This window comes from Anopheles gambiae, chromosome 2 (assembly GCF_943734735.2).
Source record: "Anopheles gambiae chromosome 2, idAnoGambNW_F1_1, whole genome shotgun sequence".
NCBI lineage: Eukaryota > Metazoa > Arthropoda > Insecta > Diptera > Culicidae > Anopheles > Anopheles gambiae.
In genome coordinates this window covers 26,013,198-26,039,229 of record NC_064601.1, presented here as the reverse complement: position 1 = coordinate 26,039,229, position 26,032 = coordinate 26,013,198, and the positions used below count along the sequence as shown (strand labels likewise).

Sequence of the window (26,032 nt, the reverse complement as noted above, 5' to 3'; positions counted from 1 at the left end):
GCCTTTGCTTCTTTCTCCTTTTTGGTAAGTCAGTGAGGGTTGATTAGAAAACCAAAAGAAGAAAAAAAAACACCACCTTCATCAACCTTGTTTACCTTCGCAATCATGCAAAACCGTCGTTTGTAAGCCTCACTACACTTGCACACTCAAGCGCACACACACGGTGCTGTCACGCGTTTTTTGCCCAACTTTCTCATCCGCTTTTAACATCAACCGAAATGGGATCAAGTGCTTGATTAAAGCGATTTTGGATTTGGAGCACAATTTTTGCCAACGTTTGTCGTTGAAACCAAAGCAAACACACACACACACACACTTCGCCACAGAAACAACGGGCGAAAGCGAAATTACCAATGCCCCAAAGATCAGCGCGCTACTACTCCGCGGCCCGTCTTTCTTCAAACACTAATCCACGGCGAGTGATCGCGATGATCCGCGAGCGTACTTTCAAACAAATGATCTACTCTTCACACTAACACACACACACACACACACACACACACACACAGACACGTGACACTTTATTATTTTGTGAGACTCCCCACTTTCTGCGTGATGCAGACGCTCTTTACTCCTTCTCCTTTGGGGAAAAAGGGGGCGAAATAGATCGCCCGAGTTCCGTGAGCCGTGAGCGAGAGCCAATTTCCTTCCAACTACTCCGGCCACTCCGGCACTAATCGCAACCAACAACTCCGACGCTCGGTGCGTGAATGTGACACCGGGCCGCCCAGCCAACGAGGGGAAAAGCCGCGCACGACGCTTTGCTTGCTGGTTGATGTCAGCTTTTGGATCGCAAAATGCTTTGCAGCGGAGCCATGCGCAAACGCAAACTGGGGAGGGAAGGAGGGGGGGGGGGAGTCCCGCCACCCGCACAGTCACATTTGCTGTTCTTCCTTTATTCGTGCGTTTCTCCCAACGCCTGCAACGGAGTGGTTAATATTTACCCAAAAACCTCAAACTCGGTTCCGGCTGTGCTTCCACCGCGCACGGTTTGCGCAGTTTGGCCACGTACGGTTTCTTACAGTTTTCGTACAAGAAAAATGCGCTGTGTGTGTTCACATCGCTTGTTTGAAGAAAGGTTGTGTTGGAGCCGTCGTAGTGTGCGTGTGCGGGTCGGTGGTATTGCCCGTCGGAGAGTTGAGAGAAAGAGCCAAAGGGGTTTGTTGTTGCTGCTTTCATCGGACCCCGATACTCTTTCTGCGTGTGGAAGGTTTCTTGGCGATTGGGGCTGGTTTGCAACATAAAATGGGAAGCTTAGACCAACCGAAAAGCTTCGCTTGCTACGATCATTCTGAATATTAGCGCAAAACAAACTAAATTTCCATTACAACGAGCTCTCCTCTCTCTATCAAGGGTACCATATCAAGGGTTAATATCGCTGTATGGAGCTTTCGCACATTTGCAACCCTCAGGGAACAAAGAGAGCAGGTAAGTCACCCCCTTTTTCTCTCTCGTTTTCACTCTCTCTCTCTCTCTCTCTCTCTCTTTCTCTCTCTTGCACGGTAACTCTCTTTTACGCGCAGCACCGGCAGCTGCAAGAGTGTGTTAGTAGAGCATGCTCCACCGTAACGTACACACACACACACACACACACATATGCGTCTAATGCTTAGCAAACATCAACACCCCCTCTCCCCAATTGCTCTCCTCTCACACAAACCACCCGCCTGTAAATACAGCGCGTGTGTATTGGTAGCAATGCAATCGTTATTACTTCCATCCCTTAAATCAACCGCGCTCCAATGCCCCGATTGCCAACCCCCCAACCCAACGTACACAAACACACACACAGCAGTTGTGCAAGATAAGCGATACAGGGCGATTAATAATCATCGTTATTTAAGCTGCTAATTATCGAACGGCAACGCTGCATGCGCGCGGCAATCGTTGCATTTGCAATCAACCGCTAGGTGGGGTGGACAGGTGGCAGTTGCCTGGATCGCAAAACAATAGCGCACTGTACAGTGGGAAGAGAGAACAGTAGAAACGAAGCCACAGCATCACTTCCATTGTGACACGACCCCTGCCAACTGTGGACCACAATGGACGACACTAAGGACCACCGAACGGTTTCGAGGGCAAGGTGCCGGTGCGAAGGTTGTCTAACTGGGGTCCACGTTTGCGGCTATTTGAATTTGTCTCGTTCATCAACTAAAGATTATTGACAGTTTCCCCGCTGGCACAGCTTAAAACAAAACACAATCACACAATTTTTACTTGTTTGCTGTACGTCGCCGTTCTCTATCACACACACTACCAAACACAAGCACGCAGGTCGCCGGGTCTGTCGCTTGGCAGAAGAAGAAGCTGCAAACTGTCCACGCTTCGTCGCCACTGTCTCACGGAGCTGATGATGAATGGGTGGCAGGTGGTGCACGTCTGCTCTGACGACTTTGGCTCATCAACACGCACGGGTCAACCCGACTCCCCCCCCGGTCTTCTTGACTGCTGTTTGGTGACTGTTGGACCATTATTTCGGCCGAGCAGAGCCACTCATGGCACCATGCTGGTGTTAGCACCTGGAACACCTGCTCAATTGCTGCACGTTGTAAAGCCCCCGGGGTGTTGGCGGCCAATTCCTATCTTATCAACGCGCCCAACACACGCGGTTGTGCTGGCCACGCCACACTTGTGCCACAGCTGCGCAATTGCTTCTTTCCGTTGTTTTTTTTTTATTTATTTCGCCATAGCAATCAATAAAAATCACAGAGCCCTTGTGGGTGTGTGATTATTTTCCAAAGATATACCCCGCGCTCGCTCACCCGTAACAACGCGTCATTCAACCCGACGGAAGGATTATTACTGCTATTCAGGCTAAGCGGGCGGTGTCTGTTGCCAGACAACGTTGCCGGGGTGAATAATGTTATTGCTTTCTTTTTGCTTTTTTTGGGACGATGAGAAATTAAAATTCAATATTCATGATCCGCAGAACAGAATAAACGAGACACACTCACACACACACACGTCGAGAGTCCTTTCGAGATTGAAAACACTTTTGTGAGTCAGTTGTGTGTTGTTGCTACTCGTCGTTGGCTTGGCTACAGTTCAAGTCGCATAAACAGAGCTTCTGCCAAAAGGGGAAGATGGTCGTTGCAGCATTATTGACAAGGGATTTAGAATCAATTCTAACGCCGCCTGCTGCATGCAGCGAGCGAATCGTTGTGCAATGTTTATTTTAGCGTTATCCAACATGGTTTCAAGTTTGCTCCTCCACCCCGAGGAAATGGGCATAATCGACGAAGTCGTTGGCTTTTCTTTTTGAATTTTTAAACTCAAATGTCGTCTCTTTTGGGTAGTTTTAATGCTTTGCAGTATATTTACTAAAGCATAAGCGTGATTAGTGGTTAAAAATGGCAAGAGTAGCTTTCATTTGCTACACCACAGCCCAAGGTCCACTCCGCTCGCTCGTTACATGGCGATAAAATTGGTCCTTCGAACCGGATAGCGAGACTTGATCGCTTGGTCAGTGGCACTTGCAGTTGTTTGCTGTGTAAACAGTTGTATTTTTTTTTTTTTGAATAAATATATAAAGAACAGGAGCAACAAGGAAGGAAGAGCATTACTTATTCGAATGGCAAAATGGTACCAGTACGATTGTAGTTGAGACAGTGTGCGGAACATGAATGTTCGAGTATTACGGCAAAGTGTGTGCGAGTTTTTGAGTGGCGGTGGTGGGTATGGAGGGTTGGGAAATCGCTCATGCAACAATGAAAAACTGGAAACATTTATACACAACAATGCATACCGTCTAGTGTGTTAATGTATGTGAGCGTGTGTATGTATGTATGAAAGTGAGTCCTTGAAGGTTTTAAATTACAACAAAAAACAGCGCTTAGCTTTTAATTTTTTGCTTTACTATTCTATAACCTAGAGGTACATCAAGAGAATGGAATATAAGAAGAAAATGCATTACTCAGCAGAACACACACATGCATTTTTGTTGTTGGTTTGTGTCCTTTGGCAACAAGCGCTTTCTCTCTCTCTCTCCCTCTCTCTATCTATCTCTCACTCTCTCTCTAACTCTCGCTCGCTCAGCAACGCCAACATAATACATATGGAAGAGGTGGCCAAGTGGGCGGCATATACACACTTACCCTTCAATGTCCAGGCGAGCACATTCGGCTGCAACAATTCCGCCCTTGGCATGGAACGTTTTCGCTAAGCCCTTGCGGGGCGATCTGGAACGAGCCGGACGGTAAGGAGGGTGTGTTGGTTTGGTGGTGGTTGGTGGTGGTGGTTGGTGGTGGTGGGGGGGGGGGGGGGGCGCTTAGTGAGTGAGGGTTGGAATATTTTGCGTAAAATTTCAACCTCGCACACTAATTCTATTCACTTGCTTCTGCTTAAATGGTATGGGGTGAATGGGTGGGTGGGGTCGGGAGGGAGAGGGCGATGAAGCAATCATGTTGTGTCTCAATTTTGAGCATAAACTATCCTTGGACTGGCGTTTGAATTATCTGGCAATGAGTGTGATGTTGTGTTGTGGTATGAATTTAAAGCCCTTTTTGCATGTGCGTGTGTGCGTGTGTCTGACAAGAACTGTGTAATGAAGATGCTCCAATACTTTTGTCTGCCAAAAGTCTTCCACTGGCAATGGATTGAAGAGCAGTCAGACAAAAATTATGCTTCCATGCTTCCAATCGTTGCTGAAACTCTCTATTCTATTTCTCTCCAAAACTATGTCAGGCTCAAGCAAGCAGGTGAATCTTCTCTCGCGTGCCTCAAGCTTATGAATCAGCCAATTCTGACTCCTGACATCCTTATCAGCTTGTGAAGAATACAAAAAAAAGAAACAGAAGAGAAAACAGGAGCAATATTGATGGGCTGTTGGGAGAAGGGGAATGTTGTTCTGAAGCTCTGTCCTCATGAAAAAATCAGGACATACAACCTTCCTAAAGTGTCTCTGGAAGCGAAGGCAGGGCTAGTGGAGCGGGTGGGAAAATCAATGACATAAAAATGTGTTTTACTCCAATTATGTAACGGAACATGAACATATTATGCTGACAGGACACCCTTCTGAGAGGAGGGAGGGAACTCTGCCGGGCATTCTCTGTTGGAGCCCGACGAAACATTCCGTATGACAGCGCGATAGTATATGTGTTTCGTTGTGTATGAGAAGATGTGTATCTCTGGGTGTGTAAGGAGCTTTTACTTCTTCAATTGAGAAAATGACGCGGAGAGGCAGTACAATGAAGTTGGGGGTGGGGGCGGGGAGATTCACTGAGCAGAAGGAAGCATGCTAGGAGATGATATTAGAATGGTGGCCGGGGCGACGACTAACGCCTAGCCAGCCGTGTCTGGCACCACGTACCCCTTGAGATCGGCCAGGCTACGGTTTTTCCGCAACATCTTGCTCCCTTTCGGTCCTGTGTCCAACGGACTGCTTGTGGAGATGGCAAACGAGCGTAACCCGCGTCACCGGATCGACCGGACAGCTAAATCACATCACACCCCCGGGACCAGACTCACTGTCGGCCCGCAAAGTCTTGCCGTCGGTCGGCCGTGCCGCAAACGCGCCTCACCGGAGGACAGTTCATCGTGGTGGATTGGGCACCGATTGGCCGCACACACACAAACACGCACCTACACACACACACAGGTCCTATGTTCACACTACCATCGAACGATAGACAGCAGGCGGCGGCGACCCTATTGGAAGTGTCCTTAGGCTCAGCATCGAACGCTCATGGCTGCGTGACATGTCTGTCTATTGCCGTTTTTGTTTCACATCCACGACTCACTGCGAAAGGACCGTTTTTGTATTACGCTGTTCTTCTTCCACCACTAAATTCAATGTGCTCGTGGCATTGCTCGGCTGAGTGGGAGCTTTCTGGCCATTTCCCCCTGGAGGAGCCTGTGAGGGATCGCTTTTCCAGGGCTAGCGACACTCAAAGACGCACACGACACAACAAGCCTCCAGAAAATCAGGTGGAAGACTGCAAATTGCACACCACAGGTCTGTGTGCCCATCATCCTCGTCCTGGCTGGCACGGTACCTGTGATCTCTCTCTCTCTATCTCCGGCTCGCTCTCTCTCTCTCCCTCCAGAACTCTCTTTGTGTGAGCATTTTTGCTCAAAAACTCTAAAAACTCTTCCTCGCTCGATCCAAAACGGTTGGAAACGGTCTCATTTTCCACTTGCCGGCGTTCTAACACGCATGTGTGTGCGGTATTCATTCTTTTACGCCCCACACACGCACAAACACACATTCCAACGTGGAGAAGACGGTTTCCTTTTCGTTGTACGTGGAAAGGGAAAACCGTGGCGATGTTTTCCTTCATTTAATCGGAAAATCAAAGTCGTAAATCGACATTTCGCTCAAGCAGAGCGATTTAAATTGGCAGTCACTCCCCCAAAGGACTCCCAACTTTTGTTGTTTTTTCATTTCACTGCCCCCCCCCCCTCCCCCACTACCCTCTAACAGATACATTTTCCATCCCTTTCCTACCAGCGCGTCGCCGCTTGTGCTCTGTGTGATGTAATCGTTTCGCTTTAAGGGTTTACGCACACAGCGCGCTCTCTTGTAGCGGTTCTTCGATTTTCTTCCCTTTTTGACAGGCAACCCGCTCGGCCAACACAACCCATTCCCACGGTCCCACTCCTCGCCTGATGGGGCCGTCACGGTGTGAGTTATTGGTGTGAGAGATTTCGCGTAAACAACGCATTCTAACAAACTGCTTTTGGACCGCGGAAAATCTGGCACCGTACTACGCAATATATGAGGGGGACGCTTGAAAATTTGCCACCCTTCCATTTCATCTACCACTTCCTCTTCTTCCCCAACCGCGCCGTCAGCGGGCGCTGGTTGTTACCATGGCGATGGAGGAAAATTGTGTGTTTCGCTAACTACCGCCACTTTTGCCACTAAACACTTTTTCCATAAGGTCCTGCTGAACAAACCCACAAGCTACGCTCCACCGTCACATTGATTAGTAATTCTCTTTTTCCGATAAATACTTACTGCCCAGCGCCCTTTTTTCTTCTATGCAAATTCACGCACCGTTCTTCAACAACTCTTTTTTAATTTGGTTTTGGCAAACACTCCACACTACAAAACCAGCACACAGCAGCAAGCCGTGGGGGAGCCTTTGTTCCTTTGCTTTTGCTTTTTACACCAAGCGGAAACGGTTCCGATGGGCCGTTTTTACGTCGAACGTCGCCATGGGCCGTCGCACGCTACCGGCACCAGGGTACACTTCCGGGGGGACATATTTTCATTGAAAATTCCGATTTTACACTCTGTCACAACAAAATATGACAGCCACCATCCGCTATGCGCTCTGTACTGTGTGTGTGTGTGTGTGTGAGTGAGAGAGAGAGCGAGAGAACGGCCGTGAGGGAGATGAAATCGGAAAATTTCCTTTTGTGCAACAGTGCACTAGTGATGGGTAAATTCAACAAAAATCCGGAATCGCTTCCGAATGACTCCGCCAAAATTGGAAGCGGTTCCGGAAGGTAGGTGCAAAACTCCGACCTCGGAGCCGTCTGGAGCCGTTCGGAGCCGTTCGGAGCCGTCCGGAGCCGTCCGGAGCCGTCGGAGCCGTCCGGAGCCGTCGGAGCCGTCCGGAGCCGTCCGGAGCCGTCGGAGCCGTCCGGAGCCGTCCGGAGCCGCTAGTCGGCAGCCGGAGCCGTCCGGAGCCGGCGGAGCCGTCGGAGCCGTTGGAGCCGTTGGAGCCGTCCGGAGCCGTCGGAGCCGTCGGAGTAGTTGTAATAGTCGGAAGCATTCTGAAGCGCATTAATTTCTCGATATTAGTGATAATTTTATTGTAAAAATCAGCTTACTAGTAAAAAAAAGTCTTCTTCATTTATTGATATGAAGTTTTTTTGTGTGTTTTTTTTTCAAAAATAAAGCCAAAAATAATTGTTTGCTCCGTATATATATAGGAAAAAAATGAATCAAATTTGCACGGTTGTTTACATCGGCTAACGTGTATGGTTTAGGCCGCACTTGTTTTTTACCCAATAACATGATGGCACATGGACAAGACAAAGAATATAACTATCAATCATCCGTCCATCTTTTATGAAAATAAAGATCAATAATAGTTTGATTCATAATTTTTCCCTATATATACGGAGCAAACAATTGTTTTTGACTTTATTGTTTAAAAAAAATACAAAAAAACTTCAGAGCAATAAATGAAGAAGACTATTTTTTTACTCTTAAGCTGTTTTTTTAAATGAAATCATCGCTGATATCGGGAAATTAAAGCGCTTCAGAAGACTTCCGACTATTACAACGACTCCTACAGCTCGAACTGACTCCGTCGGCTTCGACGGCACCGACGACCCCAACGTCTCCAAACGGTTCCGTTGGCTCCATCGACTACGACGGCTCTGTCGGCTCCAACGACTACAACGGTTCCGACCGGCTCCGGACGGCTCCGTCGGCTCCGTCGGCTCCGGACGGCTCCAACCGGCTCCGTCGGCTCCAACTGCTACGACGGCTCCGACCGGCTCCAGCTGACGACTAGCGGCTCCGACGGCTCCAACAGCTCCGACGGCTCCGAACGGCTCCGACGGCTCCAACGATTCCGGACAGCTCCAACGGCTCCAGCTGCCGACTAGCGGCTCCGGACGGCTCCGGACGGCTCCGGACGGCTCCGGACGGCTCCGGACGGCTCCGACGGCTCCGGACGGCTCCGACGGCTCCGGACGGCTCCGACGGCTCCGGACGGCTCCGACGGCTCCGGACGGCTCCGGACGGCTCCGACGGCTCCGGACGGCTCCGACGGCTCCGGGCGGAATCGACTATTTGAATTTTTCGGAATCGGAGCCGGAGTAGCAATGCTCGGAAGCGATTCCGAGCCGCGGGTGCGATTCCGATTACCCATCACTACAGTGCACACACAAACCACACGCACACACTGGCACGGGCGAGATCTGTTGCATCGATTGCGAAAGAGAAAGAGAGAGAAAGAGTGAGAGAGCGAGAGAGCATGAAACTTATGGCGTGGTTAGACGAACGATTCAGCCGAGCCATAAGAAAAAAGGAATTTATATTTAATTTCGTCCATTTTTTCCAATAAGAATCTACACGTGTTTCTATCTCAAAATTAATTTCGTTTATTGATTGTTAAGGAGATAAAATTCACTACTACTTATTGTAATTCTGCTTGTGCCAGCACACGCACACCACAGCTGCCGACAGGATGAGGGGGAAGAAGCGTTCGAGGGGAATTCGTCTCCTGGCTTCGCTTTTGTTTTTGAACATGACTGCACATTTGTACACTAGAAGATTGCGTTCGTTGGATGGGCTAACAACATAAACTATCCATAAACTCTCATCGAAAACTTAACATCGTAAGCAGCAGCTGACGGGTTTGAAGAAGCGAAAAGGCGCAGGCCAACAACGGACACTAGGACTAGGAGGATGAGAAAGCGCGAATGTGAGCTACTGTTCCTAGCACAATCCTAGCCCGCCCTACTGCTGCTGCTGTCCCAGCTCGAGCCCCAGAAACAGTTTGCACCACTGGCCGTGCCGTGGGTCGGTCTGCGTTCGGCGCAGCTCGTTCGCTTTCAGCGCCTGGAGAAACGTGCTCGCGTCCTCATCGAGCCGCGTAACCTTCGACAGCGGTTGGGCGCAGTATCCGCCCGGGCTGGCGTACAGGGCGGCCGCACTCGAGGTATTTAGCAGCCAGCCCGGCCCGACCCGTAGCCGATCGATCAGAAATTTCACCATAAACTTGCGATGGTTTTCGAGCGCTTGCGACACGCTGTGCAGCGCGGCCAGCTCGCCGCACAGACGCAGATCGTACGCGGCCAGGTTCAGGCAGTACAGGAAGGTGCGCACCCGGAGCTGGTTCAGTTCGTGCTCTTTGGTAATGGCAGGTAGCAGGTAGCGAAGCAAATCGTTCACCGTGGTGTCGTCGGTGGGTGATGGGACAGCGCCACCACCACCACCACCACCGGCCAGCGATTCGATCAGCTCGCAGAGAGCGTTGTACTTGCGGGGGGTGCGACCGGCCGCTTCCGGCAGCTCCTCGGTACCGTCGTCCTCCTCGTCGTAGTAGCACAGCTCGAACATCTTTGCCAGCACGAACTGCCGGTGGTTGTAGCAGCTGTAGTCGTGGATGTGCTTGCGGATGAACTTCTCCGTCCGGTACACCTCGTACTTGAGCAGGTTGGGCGCCTTCATCAGCACCCACTGCCGGTGGCACCAGGCGTGATAGTTGGTGTTGCTCTTGTCCGCACACTTTTCGCACAGGCTGATCTCGAACGCCCAATCGATCGCGTCGGAACCTGTCAAAGAGAGCAGATGTGGGTGATAATGACGGTGTCAAAGGCAAAGGGTGTGATTTTGACCGCTCCCCTGCTAATTACTCACTCTGAAACAGGTACAACCAGCGCCGGTACGCGAACGCTTCGTTCGATTTGGGCTTTTTGCTGAGGACGAGCGCCGAGAAATGGAACTCCTTCGAGATGTCCAGCCGGTTCTTTGCAAATAGCTGCCGGCGCAGGTTCCAAAACGTCGCCACATCCGGGTTGATCAGTATGGCACAGTTGAGGTACTTGATGATCGGTACATTCCCACCGTTGGTGCACCCGCCGGTGCTGCTGCTGCCTCCGCCCGGCCCCAGACCTCCCCCGCCGGACAGTTTACCCTTGTCGGACGCATTCCAAGGGGCCGACCCGCAGCCAACCGGGAGTGCATTCGACGACAGCCACTCGTTGCGGTACTGCAGTATCAGACGGTGGGCGTACGCGTACACACACTCCACGCACCACGACTGTAGGCCGAGATTATGCTCCAGGTGGATTACCGGGGACTTGTTTTGATTCAGCGGCATCGGTATGATTTCGAATCCAACTCTACGGCGAGAGAAAAAAACGAGATGGAAATAGAAAACGGAAATGAAAGGGAGAGTTATTTACAGAGACAGCACACGGACGGGCGAGCGAGCGCGTGTCCCCACACTGGTGCAACCCAGCAGGGAGAGGCTGGAGTTTCGTCTTAATCAAAATAAATTGCTGCCACCAATTATGCGGAATTACGTTCAATCAAATGTACGCGCCCGCTGGCTATGCTCGCGCGCAAACAGATCGTTTTGCAGGCAGAAAGGGGAGCGTTTGCCTATCCCTACCGAGAGAAGGTTTGCACTCGCGTTTTGCGCTCTTGCGCTAGGTCTCGCTCAAGGCCAAGACGCCGTACCTTCACGCTATACGAAAGACGAAAACAATCATCGAGAGTCACAAAAACATAAAGGAAACCGTGAAGGACACACTACGGCAACGATCGGGCTTTTGCGCGTTTGCGGTTGTCCAAATGTTGGAAGAACCCGTGCTGCTAGCAAGTGCCACGAATGCGTGCCACGAAAACTCGCGCACACGGCACAAGACTTTCGCACAAGCAGGCGTGCCTTTCTTTTAATTCTTCGCTTAATTTATTTGACCTCTCAGGCGCACGAGATCATCAGTGCCGCCGATGAGCGAACCCGAACGGCGGTCTAGCGATGCGATGCTCCACTTTCCGCGTAATCATCTCGCGGAAGCACACACCAAACAGAGACACGACGATCTCTCGAAGGCTCGTTGGTGTGTCTCGGAAGAGGCCCATTCGGTGCCCCCCATCAGCTCCTAAAGAGGACTTTGCCAGGAATTTGCCCACCAAGCAGAGGTGGCAGGATATACTTACAAATCCGGATCGCGCATGAAAACGGCATCGATCTCGTTGATAATCTTCTCGCTGAACGCGGTGTCCTCCTCGTCCTGGCCCATATTGATGACGATCGCCTTCGTTGGACTGTGGGGCAGGGAAAAACACTGATTTTCACGAGCACCTTGTCACCCGCCTTTTGTTTGCGCCTTGCGTGCTGCTGCTGCTGGTTGTGTTGAGGGACGGGAATAGATCGTCCTGAGATGAATTTCAAGCATCAATGAACATCTTGTTGCCTTTTATATACTGTGTTGGGGTGGTTTCGGTTGATATTCTCAGCCCCTGGCACAAACAATCTCTCTTCGCGGAAGATGACAGCTCGATTCAGCTGAGAGGGAGAGAGAGCGAGAGCGAGTAAGAGACGCACTGTTATTGTTCTACCATCTCTGTCTCTTGTGCGCTGTCGATAAGGACACGCTGCGAAAAGTTGAATTGAATTGCCCTTATTTTCATTTTAATATTCTATTTTAATGAAAAACTGCATCGCCTTTAAATATTGTTTCAGTTGTTGTTTTGAGGCTCACATTAAAACGTCGAATAAAAACCGCCACACAATCAAAACAGGCCAAGTTACGAAACCAAAACAAAGTACCCCCCCCCCCCCCCTGAAATCAGCTGTCAAACGCCTGGTGCTGTCAAAGCAGATCTGCTTTGGATATTTCAAAATCGAGGTGAGAGTGCGGCCGAAGGAAAACAATTGTTGTGAAATAGTGATCGAAAACGTAAATAAAATAGTCATCTCCACGCATCTCTCGCTACAGAACAGCACCCGGGAAAGGGCGAGGGCAGTAAATTTCCAGTGAAACAATGGCCTCCAAGATTGTGGCCACCGCCACCGTGCGTGCCGTGAAGCATCGGAAGCTGCTGCCGATGAGAGCAGCACTGTCGCTGGTAAGATATCGATCGAGCTGTTTTGGAAAAAGGACATTAAACGTTTCATTTGCTTTCATTGTCTACCTTCCCCACATCAGACACCGGCAGCAGTAAACAGGATAAAGCAACTTCTTGAAGGCAAAAACGAATTTGTAAGTGCATTTCGAACCTACGATGCCTGAGTGTGATGGTTATTGATTGCTTTTATTTTCATTTTATCTGCAGATCGGTCTCAAGGTTGGTGTACGACAGAGGGGATGCAACGGATTGTCCTACACGCTGGATTACGCTGCAACGAAAGGTTCGTAGTATACGTGTTTATATGTTTTTGGTCCAGGAACAGAGCAAGCAGCATCGCCCTCATTTCGGTATTGATTACATAAAACCAAAACAAAGCGGCATGCTCTGGCCGAGTGTGTGTGCAGTGTCATGACGTTTCCCGCGACCAAACCGCACCATTGCTAATGCTTATTTTTCCCCGTTTCAAATGCAGATAAAATGGACGAGGAAGTAGTGCAGGACGGTGTGAAAGTACTGATCGACAAAAAGGCACAACTGTCCCTTTTAGGTAGGTAGACCATAAAAACTGACCAACTATGGGTGAACGTGTAAAAGAAGACTTGTGGTTGGTTTCTAGGCACGGAAATGGATTACGTTGAAACGGACCTGTCGGCGGAATTTGTCTTCAACAATCCCAACATCAAGGGCACGTGCGGCTGTGGCGAATCGTTCAGCATCTAACGAGGCAGAGCAGCAAACACGAAACACTTTTAGACGTACTGTAAGTTGCTTCGCGATAGAAAAATGGGATCGCTCCCTTCCTTCTCGGGACGACGGTCCCGCTACTTTCTCGTGGCTTGTTGTTTTAGATTTGTAAAATCTAGCGTTGAACAAAGAGAGAATCACCTTGTCCTGTACATAACATAATTTAGCTTGTTAGTAGCGTTATTTTGAGTGTAATAAATTAGCCGTGTTGAGTACCTAAAACAGTTTTTTCGGCTTGTTTTCTCGCACCGCCCGATAGGAGCGGCAGCGAACGGGAATCACGTCGCGACGCGCGAAAGTAACGAACCCGCTAGCATCAACGCGCACGTAAACAAGCCGTGCGAAAGAGATGGGGCGATGTGAGAGCATCGAGAAGATTTTCTCCGCGGAGATGCAAGTCGCACTCTTTCTCTTTTCTGTCTCGTCTCGGTTGACGATATCTCCCACTCACTCACTCTTTCAGTCGCTCGCCCTGGGGTAGGATTAATCATCACTATCGCACGGGACGGGAAAGTCGACGTTAATCACGGTGAAAATTTTGGACATCCGCGAAAAAGTTTCCGCTGGGAAAACCGCTCTGGTGGTACCGTGAAAAAGTGTAAACTCACCGCCCCCGTTCGCAGCACAGAAATCCGTATTAGCATGCCGTAGCCGTGGACCGTGTGTGCGTTGTGCTGTGTTGCGCTGCCAAAAACCAGGGTCCAGGTCGTCTGGATGGGAGTGGATGTGAGTGTTCGAAATATGGAGATTTACTAAACCCCGTCAACATCACGGTTTTGGTTGCCGTCGCTTTTCGCTTTTGTTCCTCCCCCGACATCTGCCGTGGTGGGGAAGCAATCGGGGGGGTGTGTGTGTGCAGGTGTTGCGGGAATTGCAGGAAAAACAAATCGATTTCCATTTGCACCGAACGCGACGGAGGCACACACAGGGGCAGCGCTATCTATGTTTTCCTCTATGTGTGTGTGTGTATGTGTGTGTGTTCAGTGCGTGTACATTGCCCTGCGGGGCCTCCGAGAGTTGCCTTTCCAAATATGCTTTGTATTTTTTTGTTGTTGCTTCGCTTCTTTTTTCCCACTTCTGCCCCCCACACCCGAGGCCGAGGCTAGTAGTGCGTTGCGCGGAAAAGGGCAACCAAACCGTGATATCTCTGCGTTTTTTTCTTTCTTTCTCCACCTTCTTTATCCTAATTCCTCGCGAGGACGGCTCCGCTTTGTGCTGTGCTCTTCTTGTTTTTTTTTCTTTTATTTTTTCCAGTTGCAGTACCACCCGTTGCAGATTCGTCATCGTGGTGCGCTGCACCAGTGTAATGCACTAGCCCCGCCGCTGCGGTTGCATTCCGTTGCGCTTGGTGCCGTGGTGCCGGTGCAAACAAAGGAAACGGTGTGAGCAAACGATTGCGTACGACTTTGGTGAAGCAGAAAGGCCGACGGAGAGAGAGAGAGGAAGTAAAGAAAGGAGAAAGGGAAGTAAGATTGACGGCGAACAAAAGGCATGGGTGACATGATGCGGTTAAGCAGCAGCGGCGGAGCGCTCGGCGGCGGTTTCCATCGCGACAAGCTCGGCTCACCGTCGACCGGCTCGGAGGACGGCGGTGGTATCGATCTGGCCGACATCGCCCAGGAACTGGACCAGGACGAGTTCGACGGTCCGGCCACGCTGAACGGTATGGACTCGCTAATAATTGGACTTTCCCCTGTTGTTTTTTTTACTGTTGCTCCGTTCGTTATCATTTTTCCACATTTCCCTCGCACCAGGTGCATTCGACCGTCCGGCAATTACGGCTCCCCCGGAGAGCGAGTGGTACCACGGGCGGCTGGATCGGTACAGTGCCGAGCAGCGGCTAAAGTCGACCACCAAGCTGGGCAGTTATCTGGGTAAGAGCGGGGTTGTGGTAGCTTGCAAGCTTTCGACGTTAATCAATGGTTGGCTTTTTTTTCTCCCCTCCTGTTTACCCCACCACAAACAGTGCGCGAAAGTGACCGCAAGCCGGGCTCGTACGTGCTGAGCTACCTGGGCCGCACCGGCATCAATCATTTCCGCATTACGGCGGTGTGCGGCGATTTCTACATCGGCGGACGGCAGTTTTTCTCGCTCAGCGATCTGGTCGGCTACTACACGTCGTGCAGTGACCTGCTGAAGCGCGAACGGTTGGTACAGCCGGTACCGCCGCCGGAACCGGTCAACGACAAGAAGCGGGTGGTGGCCATCCTGCCCTACACCAAGATGCCCGACACGGACGAGCTGACCTTCCAGAAGGGTGACATCTTCTTCGTGCACAACGACATGGGCGACGGGTGGCTGTGGGTGACGGCCCACCGGACCGGCGAGCAGGGCATGATCTTCCGCGAGCTGGTCGAGGATCTCGATCCGGCCATCGATCCGAACACCGTGTTCCCGTGGTTCCACCCGACGTGCACGAAGAACGAAGCGGTCGACATGCTGGTGAAGGCGGGCCCGGGCAGCTTTCTGGTGCGGCCGAGCGATAACTCGCCCGGCGACTATTCGCTGTTCTTCCACATCAACAATCAGATCCAGCGGTTCCGGATCGAGAAAAAGGGCGTGCGGTATCTGATGGGCGGCCGGACGTTCGAGTGCCTGGATGCGGTCATCAACCGCTACCGGAAGGAGCAGATCGTGGAGGGCCACACGCTGATGCACCCGGTCATCAACGGCAGCCAGCCGGAGTACCATCCGCCGACGAATCTGGCGAGCGCGGCGGAGAAGATCTACGCGACGCTGCGCGAGTGCCGCGACCAGAACATGCTGAAGAAGACGAAGGGCATCAAGCACCATGGCTATCTGCTGAAGAAGTCAGACAAGACGGCCAAGTGGAAGCAGCTGTTCTTTGCCCTGCTGGTGGAGGGTTCGGAAACGCACCTCTGCTTCTACGACAGCCCGAAGAAGACCAAGCCGAAGGGTTTGATCGATCTTTCGTGCGCTTACTTGTATCAGGTACGGCGGGGAGGGAGAGGAGTGTGATACAGGGATATCCCAGGAGTTCTCATAGCTGTGGGACACAGTATTGACTCTTTTTCAAGTGAAATGAACTTAATGTAATTGGAATTGGACAATATTGCATCCTTGTTGGACAAATCCTATAGGAATTTATAAAGAGCCTGTCCAACAAGGGTGCCATAGATTCCAATTTCCAAAATTTGAAGTTCACATCCCTTAGGAAAGAGTCAAGGAAGTGTCCTACAACTATGAGAACCTGTGAGGTGAACGAAATGGATCAGGGATTTAATCTTTTATTTTCCTCTTTTGTCCCTCACAAAAAATACAGTGCCATGAATCGTTTTGGGAGCGGCAGCACTGCTTCCAGATCGTCGAACGGGCGCTCCCGTGTCTCGCCACCATCACCTATCTCTGTGCCAACAATCAGGAGTGCTACGTGGAGTGGATATCGGCCCTCAAGTCGCACTGCGTGTCGCAGCTCAGCAAGGCGCAGTCGAAAGTGCCGCGGCTGCGTGAGCTGCGCTGCCTGAATCTTCAGATACTGGAAGCGCACCGGCTGCCATTCAAGCTGGTACCGCATCCGTACTGCGTCGTCTCGCTCAACCAGGTGAAGGTGGGCAAAACGCGCGTCAAGACCGCGCCCGATCCCGTGTGGGAGGAGGAGTTTGTGCTTGAGTAAGTGGCGCTGAGCGGTACGTTCGCGAACGGGACGGCATTTTAATAAAACAATTTCTTTCTTCCCAGTGACGTGCCGCCGGATGTGGTGACGGTTACGATCACCGTGCTGAGCCGGGGCAAACGCGGCAAAGACTCGGAGGTCGCTGAGCTGACGGTCGATCTGTGCAGCCTAAAGAACGGGCAGGAGACGGAGGAGTGGTTCCCGCTGAACGGCATGACGCCGATGGGCGAGTGGGGCTCGATCCGGCTGCGCATCCGCTACCTGGACGATCTCGTGATGCCGTGCGAAGAGTACAGCCCGCTCCAGCAGCTGCTGGTCGAGTCGGAGCTGAACGCGGTGCGCGCCCTGTCCGAGATCTGCCACAACGATCGCATCCCGCTCGCCACCTCGCTGCTGAAGGTGTTCCGGCACGAGAAGCGCGAGACGGAGCTGCTGCGGATCCTGTGCCAGGCGGAGGTGGCTCGGGAGAACGAAACCTCCACCCTGTTCCGGGGCGCCTCGCTCGCCACCACGCTGATGGATCTGTACATGCGGGCCGAGTGTACGCTCTTCCTGCAGTCGGCCGTCTCCGACACGGTGCAGCGGATACTGGACAGCAAGCAGTCGGCCGAGCTGAATCCGACCAAGATGGACGTGAACGATGACGCGTGCTCGAACGCCGAGTTTCTGCTGATGATACTCGACCAGGTGACGCAGTCGATCTTCACCTCGCCGGACGCGTGCCCCCGGACGGTGCGCTACATCTGCAACTGTCTGCAGAAGGCGGTCGTCGCCAAGTGGCCGTCGCCGAGCGAGCGGCTGGTGCGCACCCGCGTCGTCTCCGGCTTCATCTTTCTGCGGCTGCTCTGTCCCGCCCTGCTCAACCCACGTCAATTCGGACTAGTCAATGAAACGCCACACCAAATGGCGACCAGGTCGCTGATCATGGTTGCGAAATGTTTGCAAAATCTGGCCAATCTCGTCGAGTTCGGCGGCAAGGTAGGAGTAGCAGCAAGGAGGGAAACAGGCTTCATTCTTTTTTAAATGCTAATGCGCGTTCCTGGTGTCATTTCAATCGCAGGAACCGTACATGGAAGTGGTCAATCCATTCATCTTAAAGAACAAGGAACGCATGATCGTGTTTCTGGATCAGCTGTCCTCCGTCACGGATCCGAACCCGCCGCCGGGATGCATGCAGGAGCAAAGCAGCTCCTCCACACTGTCCAGCTCCGATGCAGGTAGGGCTGAACGTGCGCTCCTTTTGTATGCTTTTCGCTAACCCAATCGCTTTTGTCTGTCACACAGGTCGCGAACTGGCCACGCTGCACCACATCTGCGTCTCGTATCTGCCGGAGCTGCAAGCGATGAGCAAGACGAACAACGCACTCAAGAAGCTGGTCACCGTCACGGAAATGCTCTCGAAACATAAGCTTAAGTATCGCGAAATGATCAGCTAATCTGCTCGCGCGCACGCGCAACCCGGCAAACGCAGAAACAAAAGGGACAACCGTGATTGTCCTACCCCAAAAAAAAAGTACGCAACGATAGCAACGAGGTCTTTCTTCATACACGTGCGCACGCACGTGCATGGTGTGCAAAATTGGATAGGCGAACCCCGCTACGGTCTATGTGCAGCAGTAGCTTTTGTGTGTTGTGTTTCCCGATCGCCGATGTGGTGAATGTTTTAGTGAAGGAGTGGAGTGAATCTTTTGTATTTTTCCCTTTTATTCCAATTGCAAACGTTTTACACCCGCCGATTGCTACTACTATCCCCCCCCCCCCTTTATTACGATTTGCCTTCCTGCCTGTGAGGGCTTTTTGTGTGTGTGCGTTTGCATTTGCTTTCCCATTTTTTTCTCTCGCGCGTGTTGCGTGTGCCGCTCCCAGTGTAAGCGAATTGATAACCGGGTACACTCACTCAGGAGAAACTAACTTTAGGCATAAGGACGACTGATGAAGATGATGATGGTGATGATACAGACAGACAGTAAGCAGCAGCAGCAGATGTTGTCGTTTGGATGGTGATAGTAAAAGGATACAAAACAAAACAAAAACAACCACAAGACAACCTTATTGGGAATCATTTCACGTGCTCGCGGCACAACGCGTGCTCTTCTCTTTTTGCTTGGTTGTGTGTGGGTTCTCTGTGCGAATCAGTTATGGGAAAAGAGCCACCCTTGTTTTGATTCCATGTTTGTCTCACTAAAACGACTGATTTTCTATGTTTGACCCCGATAGTGGTGCATTGCATTGGTAAAATAGTATCAAATATTTAAACGCATATACGCAATTATATAGACAGAGAGAGAGCGAGAAAGAGAGAGATCTTACGCTCTACTGGTGGCGAATCGATACGCTGTAACGTTGATAGCAAAACAGATCCAAGTAGCACGTGATTTTTGGTGTCGTTGTTGGTATTCTTTGGTATAGATGATGCTGCCCAAGTCCTCGTGTTTAAGAACTTTCCTTTTGCCATGTGCTTTTTTGATAGTTTTTTCAAGTATCGTATATATATAAAACAAAATGTAGACCCATTCTTAGTAACACAGGCGCTGTATGCCTGCGGTGGTATATCCGGTGCTCCCTTGTCTTTTGGACTTTTTCCCATGCGCAAACCGATCCCCTGCTTACTTCCAAATCAGCAACACGCTCGAATTTACATCTATTTGCCCTTTCTGAGTTTTAGTTTCGTTTTGAAAATGGACAGATGATGGAAAATGCCCATAAAAAAGCCAATAAGCACAACCATTTAGGTCGGGGTAGCATCCTCGCCACTGCTGTCGGCGTAAAACTTTACGAAAAGACACATTTTGTGCGCTCGCGATCGTTTGTGCGTACGTTTTTGTTCTTTTCTTTACTTCTTCTCCCAGCATATAGAGATTAGATCGGTAAGGGCCACACCACATGCATTAACAATCCAGGGATAGATTTAGAATTAGCGGAAGGAAAAAAAAATGAAAGAGATAAAACTCACACAAATACACACACATACATACACATACACAAGCAAATGCAAAATCAAAACCAGAAGTTTATTCTTTAAGGATAGGGAAAAGCCTTGCGGCTGAGGTGGTTTTGTTTTTGGCGAACAAGTGAACCATAATAACAACTAATTAATAGCAGTAATAATAATCGAACAAAAACGGTGCACCGTGAAGGGGGAGAAGCGACAAAGACAACACCGGTGGGTTCGGGAATGCGCGCACACAAATCTCATGCGCATAACGAAAATGAAACCAAAAACTATTTTTTATACAGTCTCACGCGTTTCTGCGACACTCAAAAGGCCTTTTCAAACACGGGAAGGATTTTGGGTGCGATTTAACTGTGCTCTCTCTCTCGGTTTTCGCTGTGTATTTTAATTTTCGGATGCATTATGAGACTGCAGAAATGTATTCTATGCCTCTTTTTTTATCTTTTCTATTTACGTGTATTTTGCTAACGTTCTTTTTTCGAGACTGGATTCGACTTATTTCTTTTTATCTGTTTGCTTTTTTTTAATAATATTCTGCGCTTTAGGCGATCAATTATAACACAATATGTAACACGATAAACTACTAGTATGAATAGGGGGCATGGGAAGGCACCCGCTAAAACCAGCTCCAGCCGAGCGCAGGAGTTTAATAACGGAAAAAGGTGGAAATGGAAACACGGAAATGTGGAGAAAGACGACGAAAGCGGTAAAAATCGGCGGTACTGCTTTACAAACAAAAGAAATACAGTTCTTCTTCGCGGATGCATTTTAATACGAATCGAAAAATATATACACACACATACACACACACACACACACACATACGATTATTTAGAACCAACTATAACATGCTACGGATAATAAAGAAAACCAAACTCCCGGTACGATAATACTCTCTTCAACCTTTAACTGCGTCGTTTTCCTTTCTTTCCTGTGGCTTTTGGATGGAGGACGGGGAAATGTGTGGGAAAATGAAAACTGCCGGCAAAAGGTGTGTTTTTTTTGTTTTGACAATTTGAATCAACTAATTTTGAGACAAGTTTTATTTCGACTTTTTGGTGAAACAGTTCCGCGCATCATTCCGCGTGTTGTTCGTGTTTACGCACGCGCGCGCGCGCACCGCAGCTTGTTCGTTTTTCGTTTCCAACGTTCAGTTTACGGGTTTTAGCTCTTCCACTAATGCATTCAATTCTCGTGGGGCAGGCAAAGAACACCCATCCGAGGGGGGTGGTCGGGGCAGCCTAATGACTAATTCATAGAACAAAACGAAAGGGGGAAAGCTCCATTCTGCAACCTGACATCCTAACATCACAACACCTTCATCCTCCGATAGAGGACGAAATGCGCCAAGCTGCGTCTTATTGTCTGTGTTTGAAGGAAGCGGAAACGGATTCTCCCGAACGGATGCTGGCGCAGGCTGTGTGAGTATAATGTTCCAGTTACTTGTGGGGCAGGAGTCGAACTCGTTTGCTCGATACTTTGTCGGTTTTTGGACGTATTTTGCCGGGTGGTTAGGGTGTCTTGTTCATCCTAATACTGGTGCCCATGTTTGAAGAAGCCTACATGTCGCGCGGGTGTTCCTCGGATGTGGGGTACATTTGCTGTTACTGCATTGGAAAGAAAGCGGGCGCGCCGGGACTGATCGATGTATGTGTGTGCCTGTCTGTCTGTCTGTTGGTTTGTGTTGGATTCCGTTTGCTTTTAAAATTACAAATAAATAGTTCGCTAGTCACTGCATGGGTGTGTTTGCATTACTCTTACGATCCTTTGCTTCGCAATTCACTAGAAACAACCACTATTGTAGTACTTCCTCTTGCTCTCTCTCTCTCTCTCTTTTTCTCGCTCGCTCGCGTCTTGTTTTTTTTATGGCGTTTGAAGGGTTCGCGCGCGCGTTTTCTTCTATCTCAGGCAGGCGTCTAGGACTGGTAGGAATTTTTCACCCCGCAGCCACAGCCTACTTGCGTCGCCGGGGCGGTGATACGCGCTTTTGGTTTACTTGATTCTATCGCAGATGGCATTGGTGTACTCGGAGCACTTGGCCTTGCCGCCGAGATCGCCGGTAAGGTACTTCGCCTCCTTGATCGTCTCGAAGCAGGCGCTCTGGATCTTGTCCGCGTGCTGGTTCAGCTCCATGTGCCGCAGCATCATCACCGCCGACAGCAGCAGGGCGGTCGGGTTGGCCAAATCCTTGCCCGCGATGTCGGGCGCCGTGCCGTGCACCGATTCGAACAGCGCACCGTTCAGGCCCATGTTGCCGGACGGCGTGAGGCCGAGCCCACCGACCAGACCGGCGCACATGTCGGACAGAATGTCACCGTACAAGTTTGGCATCACCTGCGGGGAAGGAGACGCACGACGCGTGGTGTTTTAATTGCTGTTGCCCCCTGTGTTTAATCCCATCATTCACCCGACTTACCAGCACGTCGTACTTGCGCGGATCCTGCACCATGTTCAGGCAGACCGTGTCGAGGTAGCGCTCCTCGAACTTGATCTCCGGGTACTTTTGCGCCATGTCGCGGCAGCAGCGCAGGAACAGCCCGTCCGACATGCGCATAATGTTGGCCTTGTGCACCACCGTCACCTTCTTGCGGTTGTTGTCTTTGGCGTACTTGAACGCGTACTCGGCCACGCGGTTCGACGCTTCCTCGGTGATGAGCTTGATGCTCTGCACCACACCGTCCACGATCTCGTGCTCGATGCCGGAGTACTCGCCCTCGGTGTTCTCGCGGATCGTCACCACGTCCACGTTGTCGTACAGCGTCTTGTAGCCCTCGAGGCTGCGGCACGGGCGCACGTTCGCGTACAGGTTGAACTCTTTGCGCAGGGCCAGATTAAGCGACCGGTGCCCCTTGCCGACCGGCGTCATCAGCGGTCCCTTCAGGCCGACCTTGTTGCGGTTCACCGAGTCGATGGCGCCCTGCGGGATACCGAACTTGCCATCGGGGTTCTGTTGGGCGAAGGAAAAAAAAAGGTTGACTGCGTGTCCAGTTCGGTTGCATCGTACCAAGCAAACGGGTTCCACTTACCCGCACCGGCGTTACGTCGACCGTTTCCCATTCGATCGGCACGTTGGCGACGGCGAAGATCTTCTGCACGGCGGCGGAAATTTCCGGCCCAATGCCATCCCCCGGGATGAGCGTCACTTTGCGCGTGCCGGACGCAAACGTGCGGGCACCGAACGGTGCAACCGTCTGAAAGACACAACGTGTGAACGGTGAGAAAAATTTGTCAACGTAAAGTTCTCCGTTACGTAACGGCCGCGTTTTAAGGCGAACCAGCCTTCAAACGGGTACTACGGCGGTGGCCTACTACACACTTCACACATCGAGCACACTATCTTGCCCATCTCCCCGCGCTTATCTTCCCTACATATCCTCCCCCCCCCACTAGCCTGGATTGAGCACGGATTACTAACAGCACCATCAAAGCCATCTTACGAAGGGGTTGTGGAAAATGAGGCTGTGTGTGTGTGACTACGTGTGACATTTTAGCATTTAGCATTTACAAAAGCGGTGCACATTTTGGCCAATTTGGTTATTTACTTGAACGATCGGTTCGGCCCGCTTAGCATTGGTGGCTGCTGCCTTGGAAACGGTGCTGTTGGTGGAGGAGGAGGAGGAGGAGGAGTTGGAAGAAGAAGAAGAAGAGGAGGAGGTTATGTAAATCTTGACCCAGTTGTCCTTCAGTTGGGCGGAAAATTTCGTCAGCAAGCTTCCAAATTCGCCATCCAACTAGAACGGAACACAAAAAAAAACAAGAACACGGAAGCGGACGTTGGGTTTTTGGCGTGTGAGAGGGTGTGTGTATGTTAGTATGGAAATTTGTTTTTTTTTTTAGCGCGCGGTGTAGTTTTCCCCCAAGCTTCTCAGGCACTTGCAGGGAAGATTTCTTTGCGCAACCGTTTTTCTTCTCCTATGGATGGTGGGGGAAGGGGAGGTAGAGGGTTCGATGTGTCTCTCGTGTCACACACACACACGAGCGTGTTTTTCACGCGAGCCAGCACCCCCACGTTGCACCGGCAGCAGTGTGCACAATCCGTGCGCGAGAGCACCGGACAAAAGGAACCAGCTCCCCGCCCCACCCCACAGCAATGCGAAACGGCAGAATGTTCACAAACACACACACTCCTAGGTATAGTCACATGGGTTTTCCTTACAATTTTCTTTATCAATCGTGCCGCCATGCTTCGTTTCACTCTAGAACCAACTGCGTGCTTTAATCGACGGACAGCAGACGACAAAACACACACACTCGGTGTTGTGCGAGGCGATCTTGTGCGCGAAGGTTGTTGCCGTCCTGTTCGCGCTACAGTGGCGGGGCCGGTTCCGTGCTCGTCCCGACAGTTGTCTCGCTCTCGCTAAGCGCGATGTTTACTGTCGGAGCTGTCAGTCCGCGGCGGTGTGTTTACTCTACCCGGTCGGCTGCTCTACTGCTGCGCTGTGCGCGCGGCTCGCGAATGACACTGCAAACGGATGAGAATTTAATTTGAAATTGAAAAATTATAAACATTACGAATTTTGCTACTGATATCCTTTGAAACATTAGAACAGGTAAGAGTTTATGTTTTTGTTGTTTCGTATGGCATTTATTTCGAATCAGAATACATTTTCTGATCGTTAAGTATACCAAAAACACGTGGCCCTCCTAGCTATCCCGAAACGGATTCCAGGACATTCATTCTAAATCAAAGCTTTATCAAGTTGAACCTTTCTATTTCCATTCAATTCGAAATCCCATAGCTCATTTTATTCACCTCATTGTTGTGTAGCTTTTTTAGCGTACGAAACGACTCCTCATACACGCCGGCGCGAACCGGCGGACTTTGTCGGTGGCAGCGACCGGCCACCCGTCCCACGCTGTCCGAGGATCTGCAGCAGAAAGTTGTACACGGCCATGCTTGCCTGCTGGTCGAGCGTGCTACTGGCGGGCCGACCGGCCGGCTGACTGTTGCGGCGTGGCTTGGTAGGCCGCTGGTTCGCCGCAACCGGATAGTACGACCCATCGTCATACTCGTACACGGGTCCGCGGCCTCGATAGATGGGGCGGCGCTGCGGCTGCGGCACGAACGATTGCACCGGTCGGCGGTTGGGCGCACCGTACAGATTGTACCAGCCCTGCAGCGGGGACTGGGCGCGGGGCCAGAACTTGTTCCATCCCTGGTTGCCGCGATTGCCGGTCGGTCGGTTGTTCGCCTGCGAATGCATCCCGTACATGCCGGTGTAGATGTTGAGCACAATGCCCGGTTGGGTGGATGCTAGTGTAAGGGTAGTGTGAGGGGAGAGTAAATATGAGTATCTTTGAAGCGACACAGTGGCAAAGTGATACTACTTACGCCTCTTGGTTGTTCTAGTGCCGGGGCGTGTAGTGTTCAGCAACGACAGATTCGTTCGATGGTCGTACTTAGTACTTAATGGTTTACCGCCGGACACTGCCGTGACGGAAACGTTCGACAACACCGGATAGACGATGGTTGGCTCCTCATCGGCATCGTCGTTAATGGGCATCGGGGAAATGGGTACTGGGTTTATGTTGGTCGTCTCCAGGAAGGTTACGGTTGATGTCTCTGTAGTCACACTTTCTGTTGCCTGTGTCACACTGTCTGTTGCCTGCGTCACATTTTCAGCTGTTGTCCCGGTAGTCACCGAGGTTGGTGTCGTTGTAGTGGTTTGATTTGCTACGCTCGATGCGCTTACTTTGTGTTAGAAGAGCGTTAAGCAAACAAATTAAGAACAACCCTATTTCATCTGCAAATAAACATAGTACCTTCTTCGTAATAGTATTCATACTCATCTTGCTGCGTTAACGCTATTTGCGCAACGAACGAAAGCGCAACTAGATAGAAAACCAACCGCGAACTGGCACGTGTACTGGCCATGTTTAGATGGCAAACAGATGGGTTTAAATCAGGCTACATCCTTTTAAGGGTTTCCATCCACTAGCCCCCATCGGTGTAAAAAGGCTCATTAATAGGATATTAATAGGATTTTTAGAGTTTGTGTTGTCTTCCCTCATTATCTCAATATTTGTAACAAATACAAAATTAAACGCTTTTTTGCTTAGTATATCTGTTTGTTGCTACGCAGATTGATATCTGATGCTAAAAGTGTGCACGTAATTGAGCTCTCGTTAGCGATTTTAAACCATTTAGTTAGGA

The 26,032-nt window shown here is 50.7% G+C and overlaps 6 protein-coding genes across 15 annotated transcripts in view; 2 read left to right on the top strand and 4 right to left on the bottom strand.

The window, feature by feature from the left end:
- The window catches only part of LOC1273236 (uncharacterized), a 31,444-nt gene extending 24,166 nt beyond the window's left edge, over positions 1 to 7,278 (bottom strand). Inside the window, exon 1 of one of the 7 annotated variants that reach the window (XM_312194.6) lies at positions 6,998 to 7,278. The gene's annotated coding sequence lies outside the window, so the exon portion shown is untranslated. Of the gene's footprint in view, positions 1 to 95; positions 1,406 to 2,217; positions 2,847 to 4,094; positions 4,185 to 6,958 lie in introns of those variants that run through there. The other 6 variants (XM_061644535.1, XM_061644538.1, XM_061644539.1 and 3 more) reach the window with 6 other exon arrangements.
- LOC1273238 (iron-sulfur cluster assembly 1 homolog, mitochondrial) lies at positions 1,359 to 13,513 on the top strand. Of its 3 annotated transcripts, XM_061644544.1 has the most exons (7): positions 1,359 to 1,428; positions 12,159 to 12,324; positions 12,415 to 12,544; positions 12,625 to 12,678; positions 12,752 to 12,827; positions 13,020 to 13,094; positions 13,164 to 13,513. In XM_061644544.1, the coding sequence occupies exons 3-7, from the start codon at positions 12,461 to 12,463 to the stop codon at positions 13,265 to 13,267; spliced, it is 393 nt and encodes a 130-aa protein (XP_061500528.1). In that variant the 5' UTR covers positions 1,359 to 1,428; positions 12,159 to 12,324; positions 12,415 to 12,460; the 3' UTR covers positions 13,268 to 13,513. The 3 variants fall into 3 exon arrangements, with proteins under 3 accessions (XP_061500528.1, XP_061500527.1, XP_312196.1); XM_061644543.1 differs by lacking the exon at positions 1,359 to 1,428 and having other exon boundaries at positions 12,015 to 12,324; XM_312196.5 differs by lacking the exon at positions 1,359 to 1,428 and having other exon boundaries at positions 12,030 to 12,544.
- LOC1273237 (protein prenyltransferase alpha subunit repeat-containing protein 1-B) lies at positions 9,040 to 12,281 on the bottom strand. Its single transcript, XM_061644541.1, has 4 exons — positions 12,178 to 12,281; positions 11,633 to 11,981; positions 10,325 to 10,809; positions 9,040 to 10,239 (listed from the first exon to the last, which is right to left on the bottom strand). Exons 2-4 carry the CDS (start codon positions 11,713 to 11,715, stop codon positions 9,422 to 9,424), a joined length of 1,386 nt encoding a protein of 461 aa, XP_061500525.1. The 5' UTR covers positions 11,716 to 11,981; positions 12,178 to 12,281; the 3' UTR covers positions 9,040 to 9,421.
- A 232-nt stretch (positions 13,514 to 13,745) lies between the features above and the next one.
- On the top strand, positions 13,746 to 20,787 carry LOC1273239 (ras GTPase-activating protein 1). Its single transcript, XM_312197.5, has 8 exons — positions 13,746 to 14,017; positions 14,546 to 14,954; positions 15,046 to 15,165; positions 15,258 to 16,243; positions 16,575 to 16,921; positions 16,991 to 17,903; positions 17,986 to 18,142; positions 18,210 to 20,787. The coding sequence occupies exons 2-8, from the start codon at positions 14,783 to 14,785 to the stop codon at positions 18,359 to 18,361; spliced, it is 2,847 nt and encodes a 948-aa protein (XP_312197.3). The 5' UTR covers positions 13,746 to 14,017; positions 14,546 to 14,782; the 3' UTR covers positions 18,362 to 20,787.
- Positions 20,788 to 21,609: 822 nt separating this feature from the next.
- Positions 21,610 to 24,217, bottom strand: LOC1273240 (probable isocitrate dehydrogenase [NAD] subunit alpha, mitochondrial). Of its 2 annotated transcripts, XM_003436177.2 has the most exons (5): positions 24,035 to 24,156; positions 23,421 to 23,609; positions 22,905 to 23,069; positions 22,295 to 22,825; positions 21,610 to 22,212 (listed from the first exon to the last, which is right to left on the bottom strand). In XM_003436177.2, the coding sequence occupies exons 1-5, from the start codon at positions 24,059 to 24,061 to the stop codon at positions 21,871 to 21,873; spliced, it is 1,254 nt and encodes a 417-aa protein (XP_003436225.1). In that variant the 5' UTR covers positions 24,062 to 24,156; the 3' UTR covers positions 21,610 to 21,870. The 2 variants fall into 2 exon arrangements, with proteins under 2 accessions (XP_003436225.1, XP_312198.5); XM_312198.6 differs by lacking the exon at positions 23,421 to 23,609 and having other exon boundaries at positions 24,035 to 24,217.
- A 380-nt stretch (positions 24,218 to 24,597) lies between these two features.
- On the bottom strand, positions 24,598 to 25,732 carry LOC3290675 (uncharacterized). The gene is made up of 3 exons (XM_563417.4): positions 25,642 to 25,732; positions 25,211 to 25,570; positions 24,598 to 25,132 (listed from the first exon to the last, which is right to left on the bottom strand). The coding sequence occupies exons 2-3, from the start codon at positions 25,380 to 25,382 to the stop codon at positions 24,672 to 24,674; spliced, it is 633 nt and encodes a 210-aa protein (XP_563417.4). The 5' UTR covers positions 25,383 to 25,570; positions 25,642 to 25,732; the 3' UTR covers positions 24,598 to 24,671.
- Positions 25,733 to 26,032: the final 300 nt, after the last annotated feature.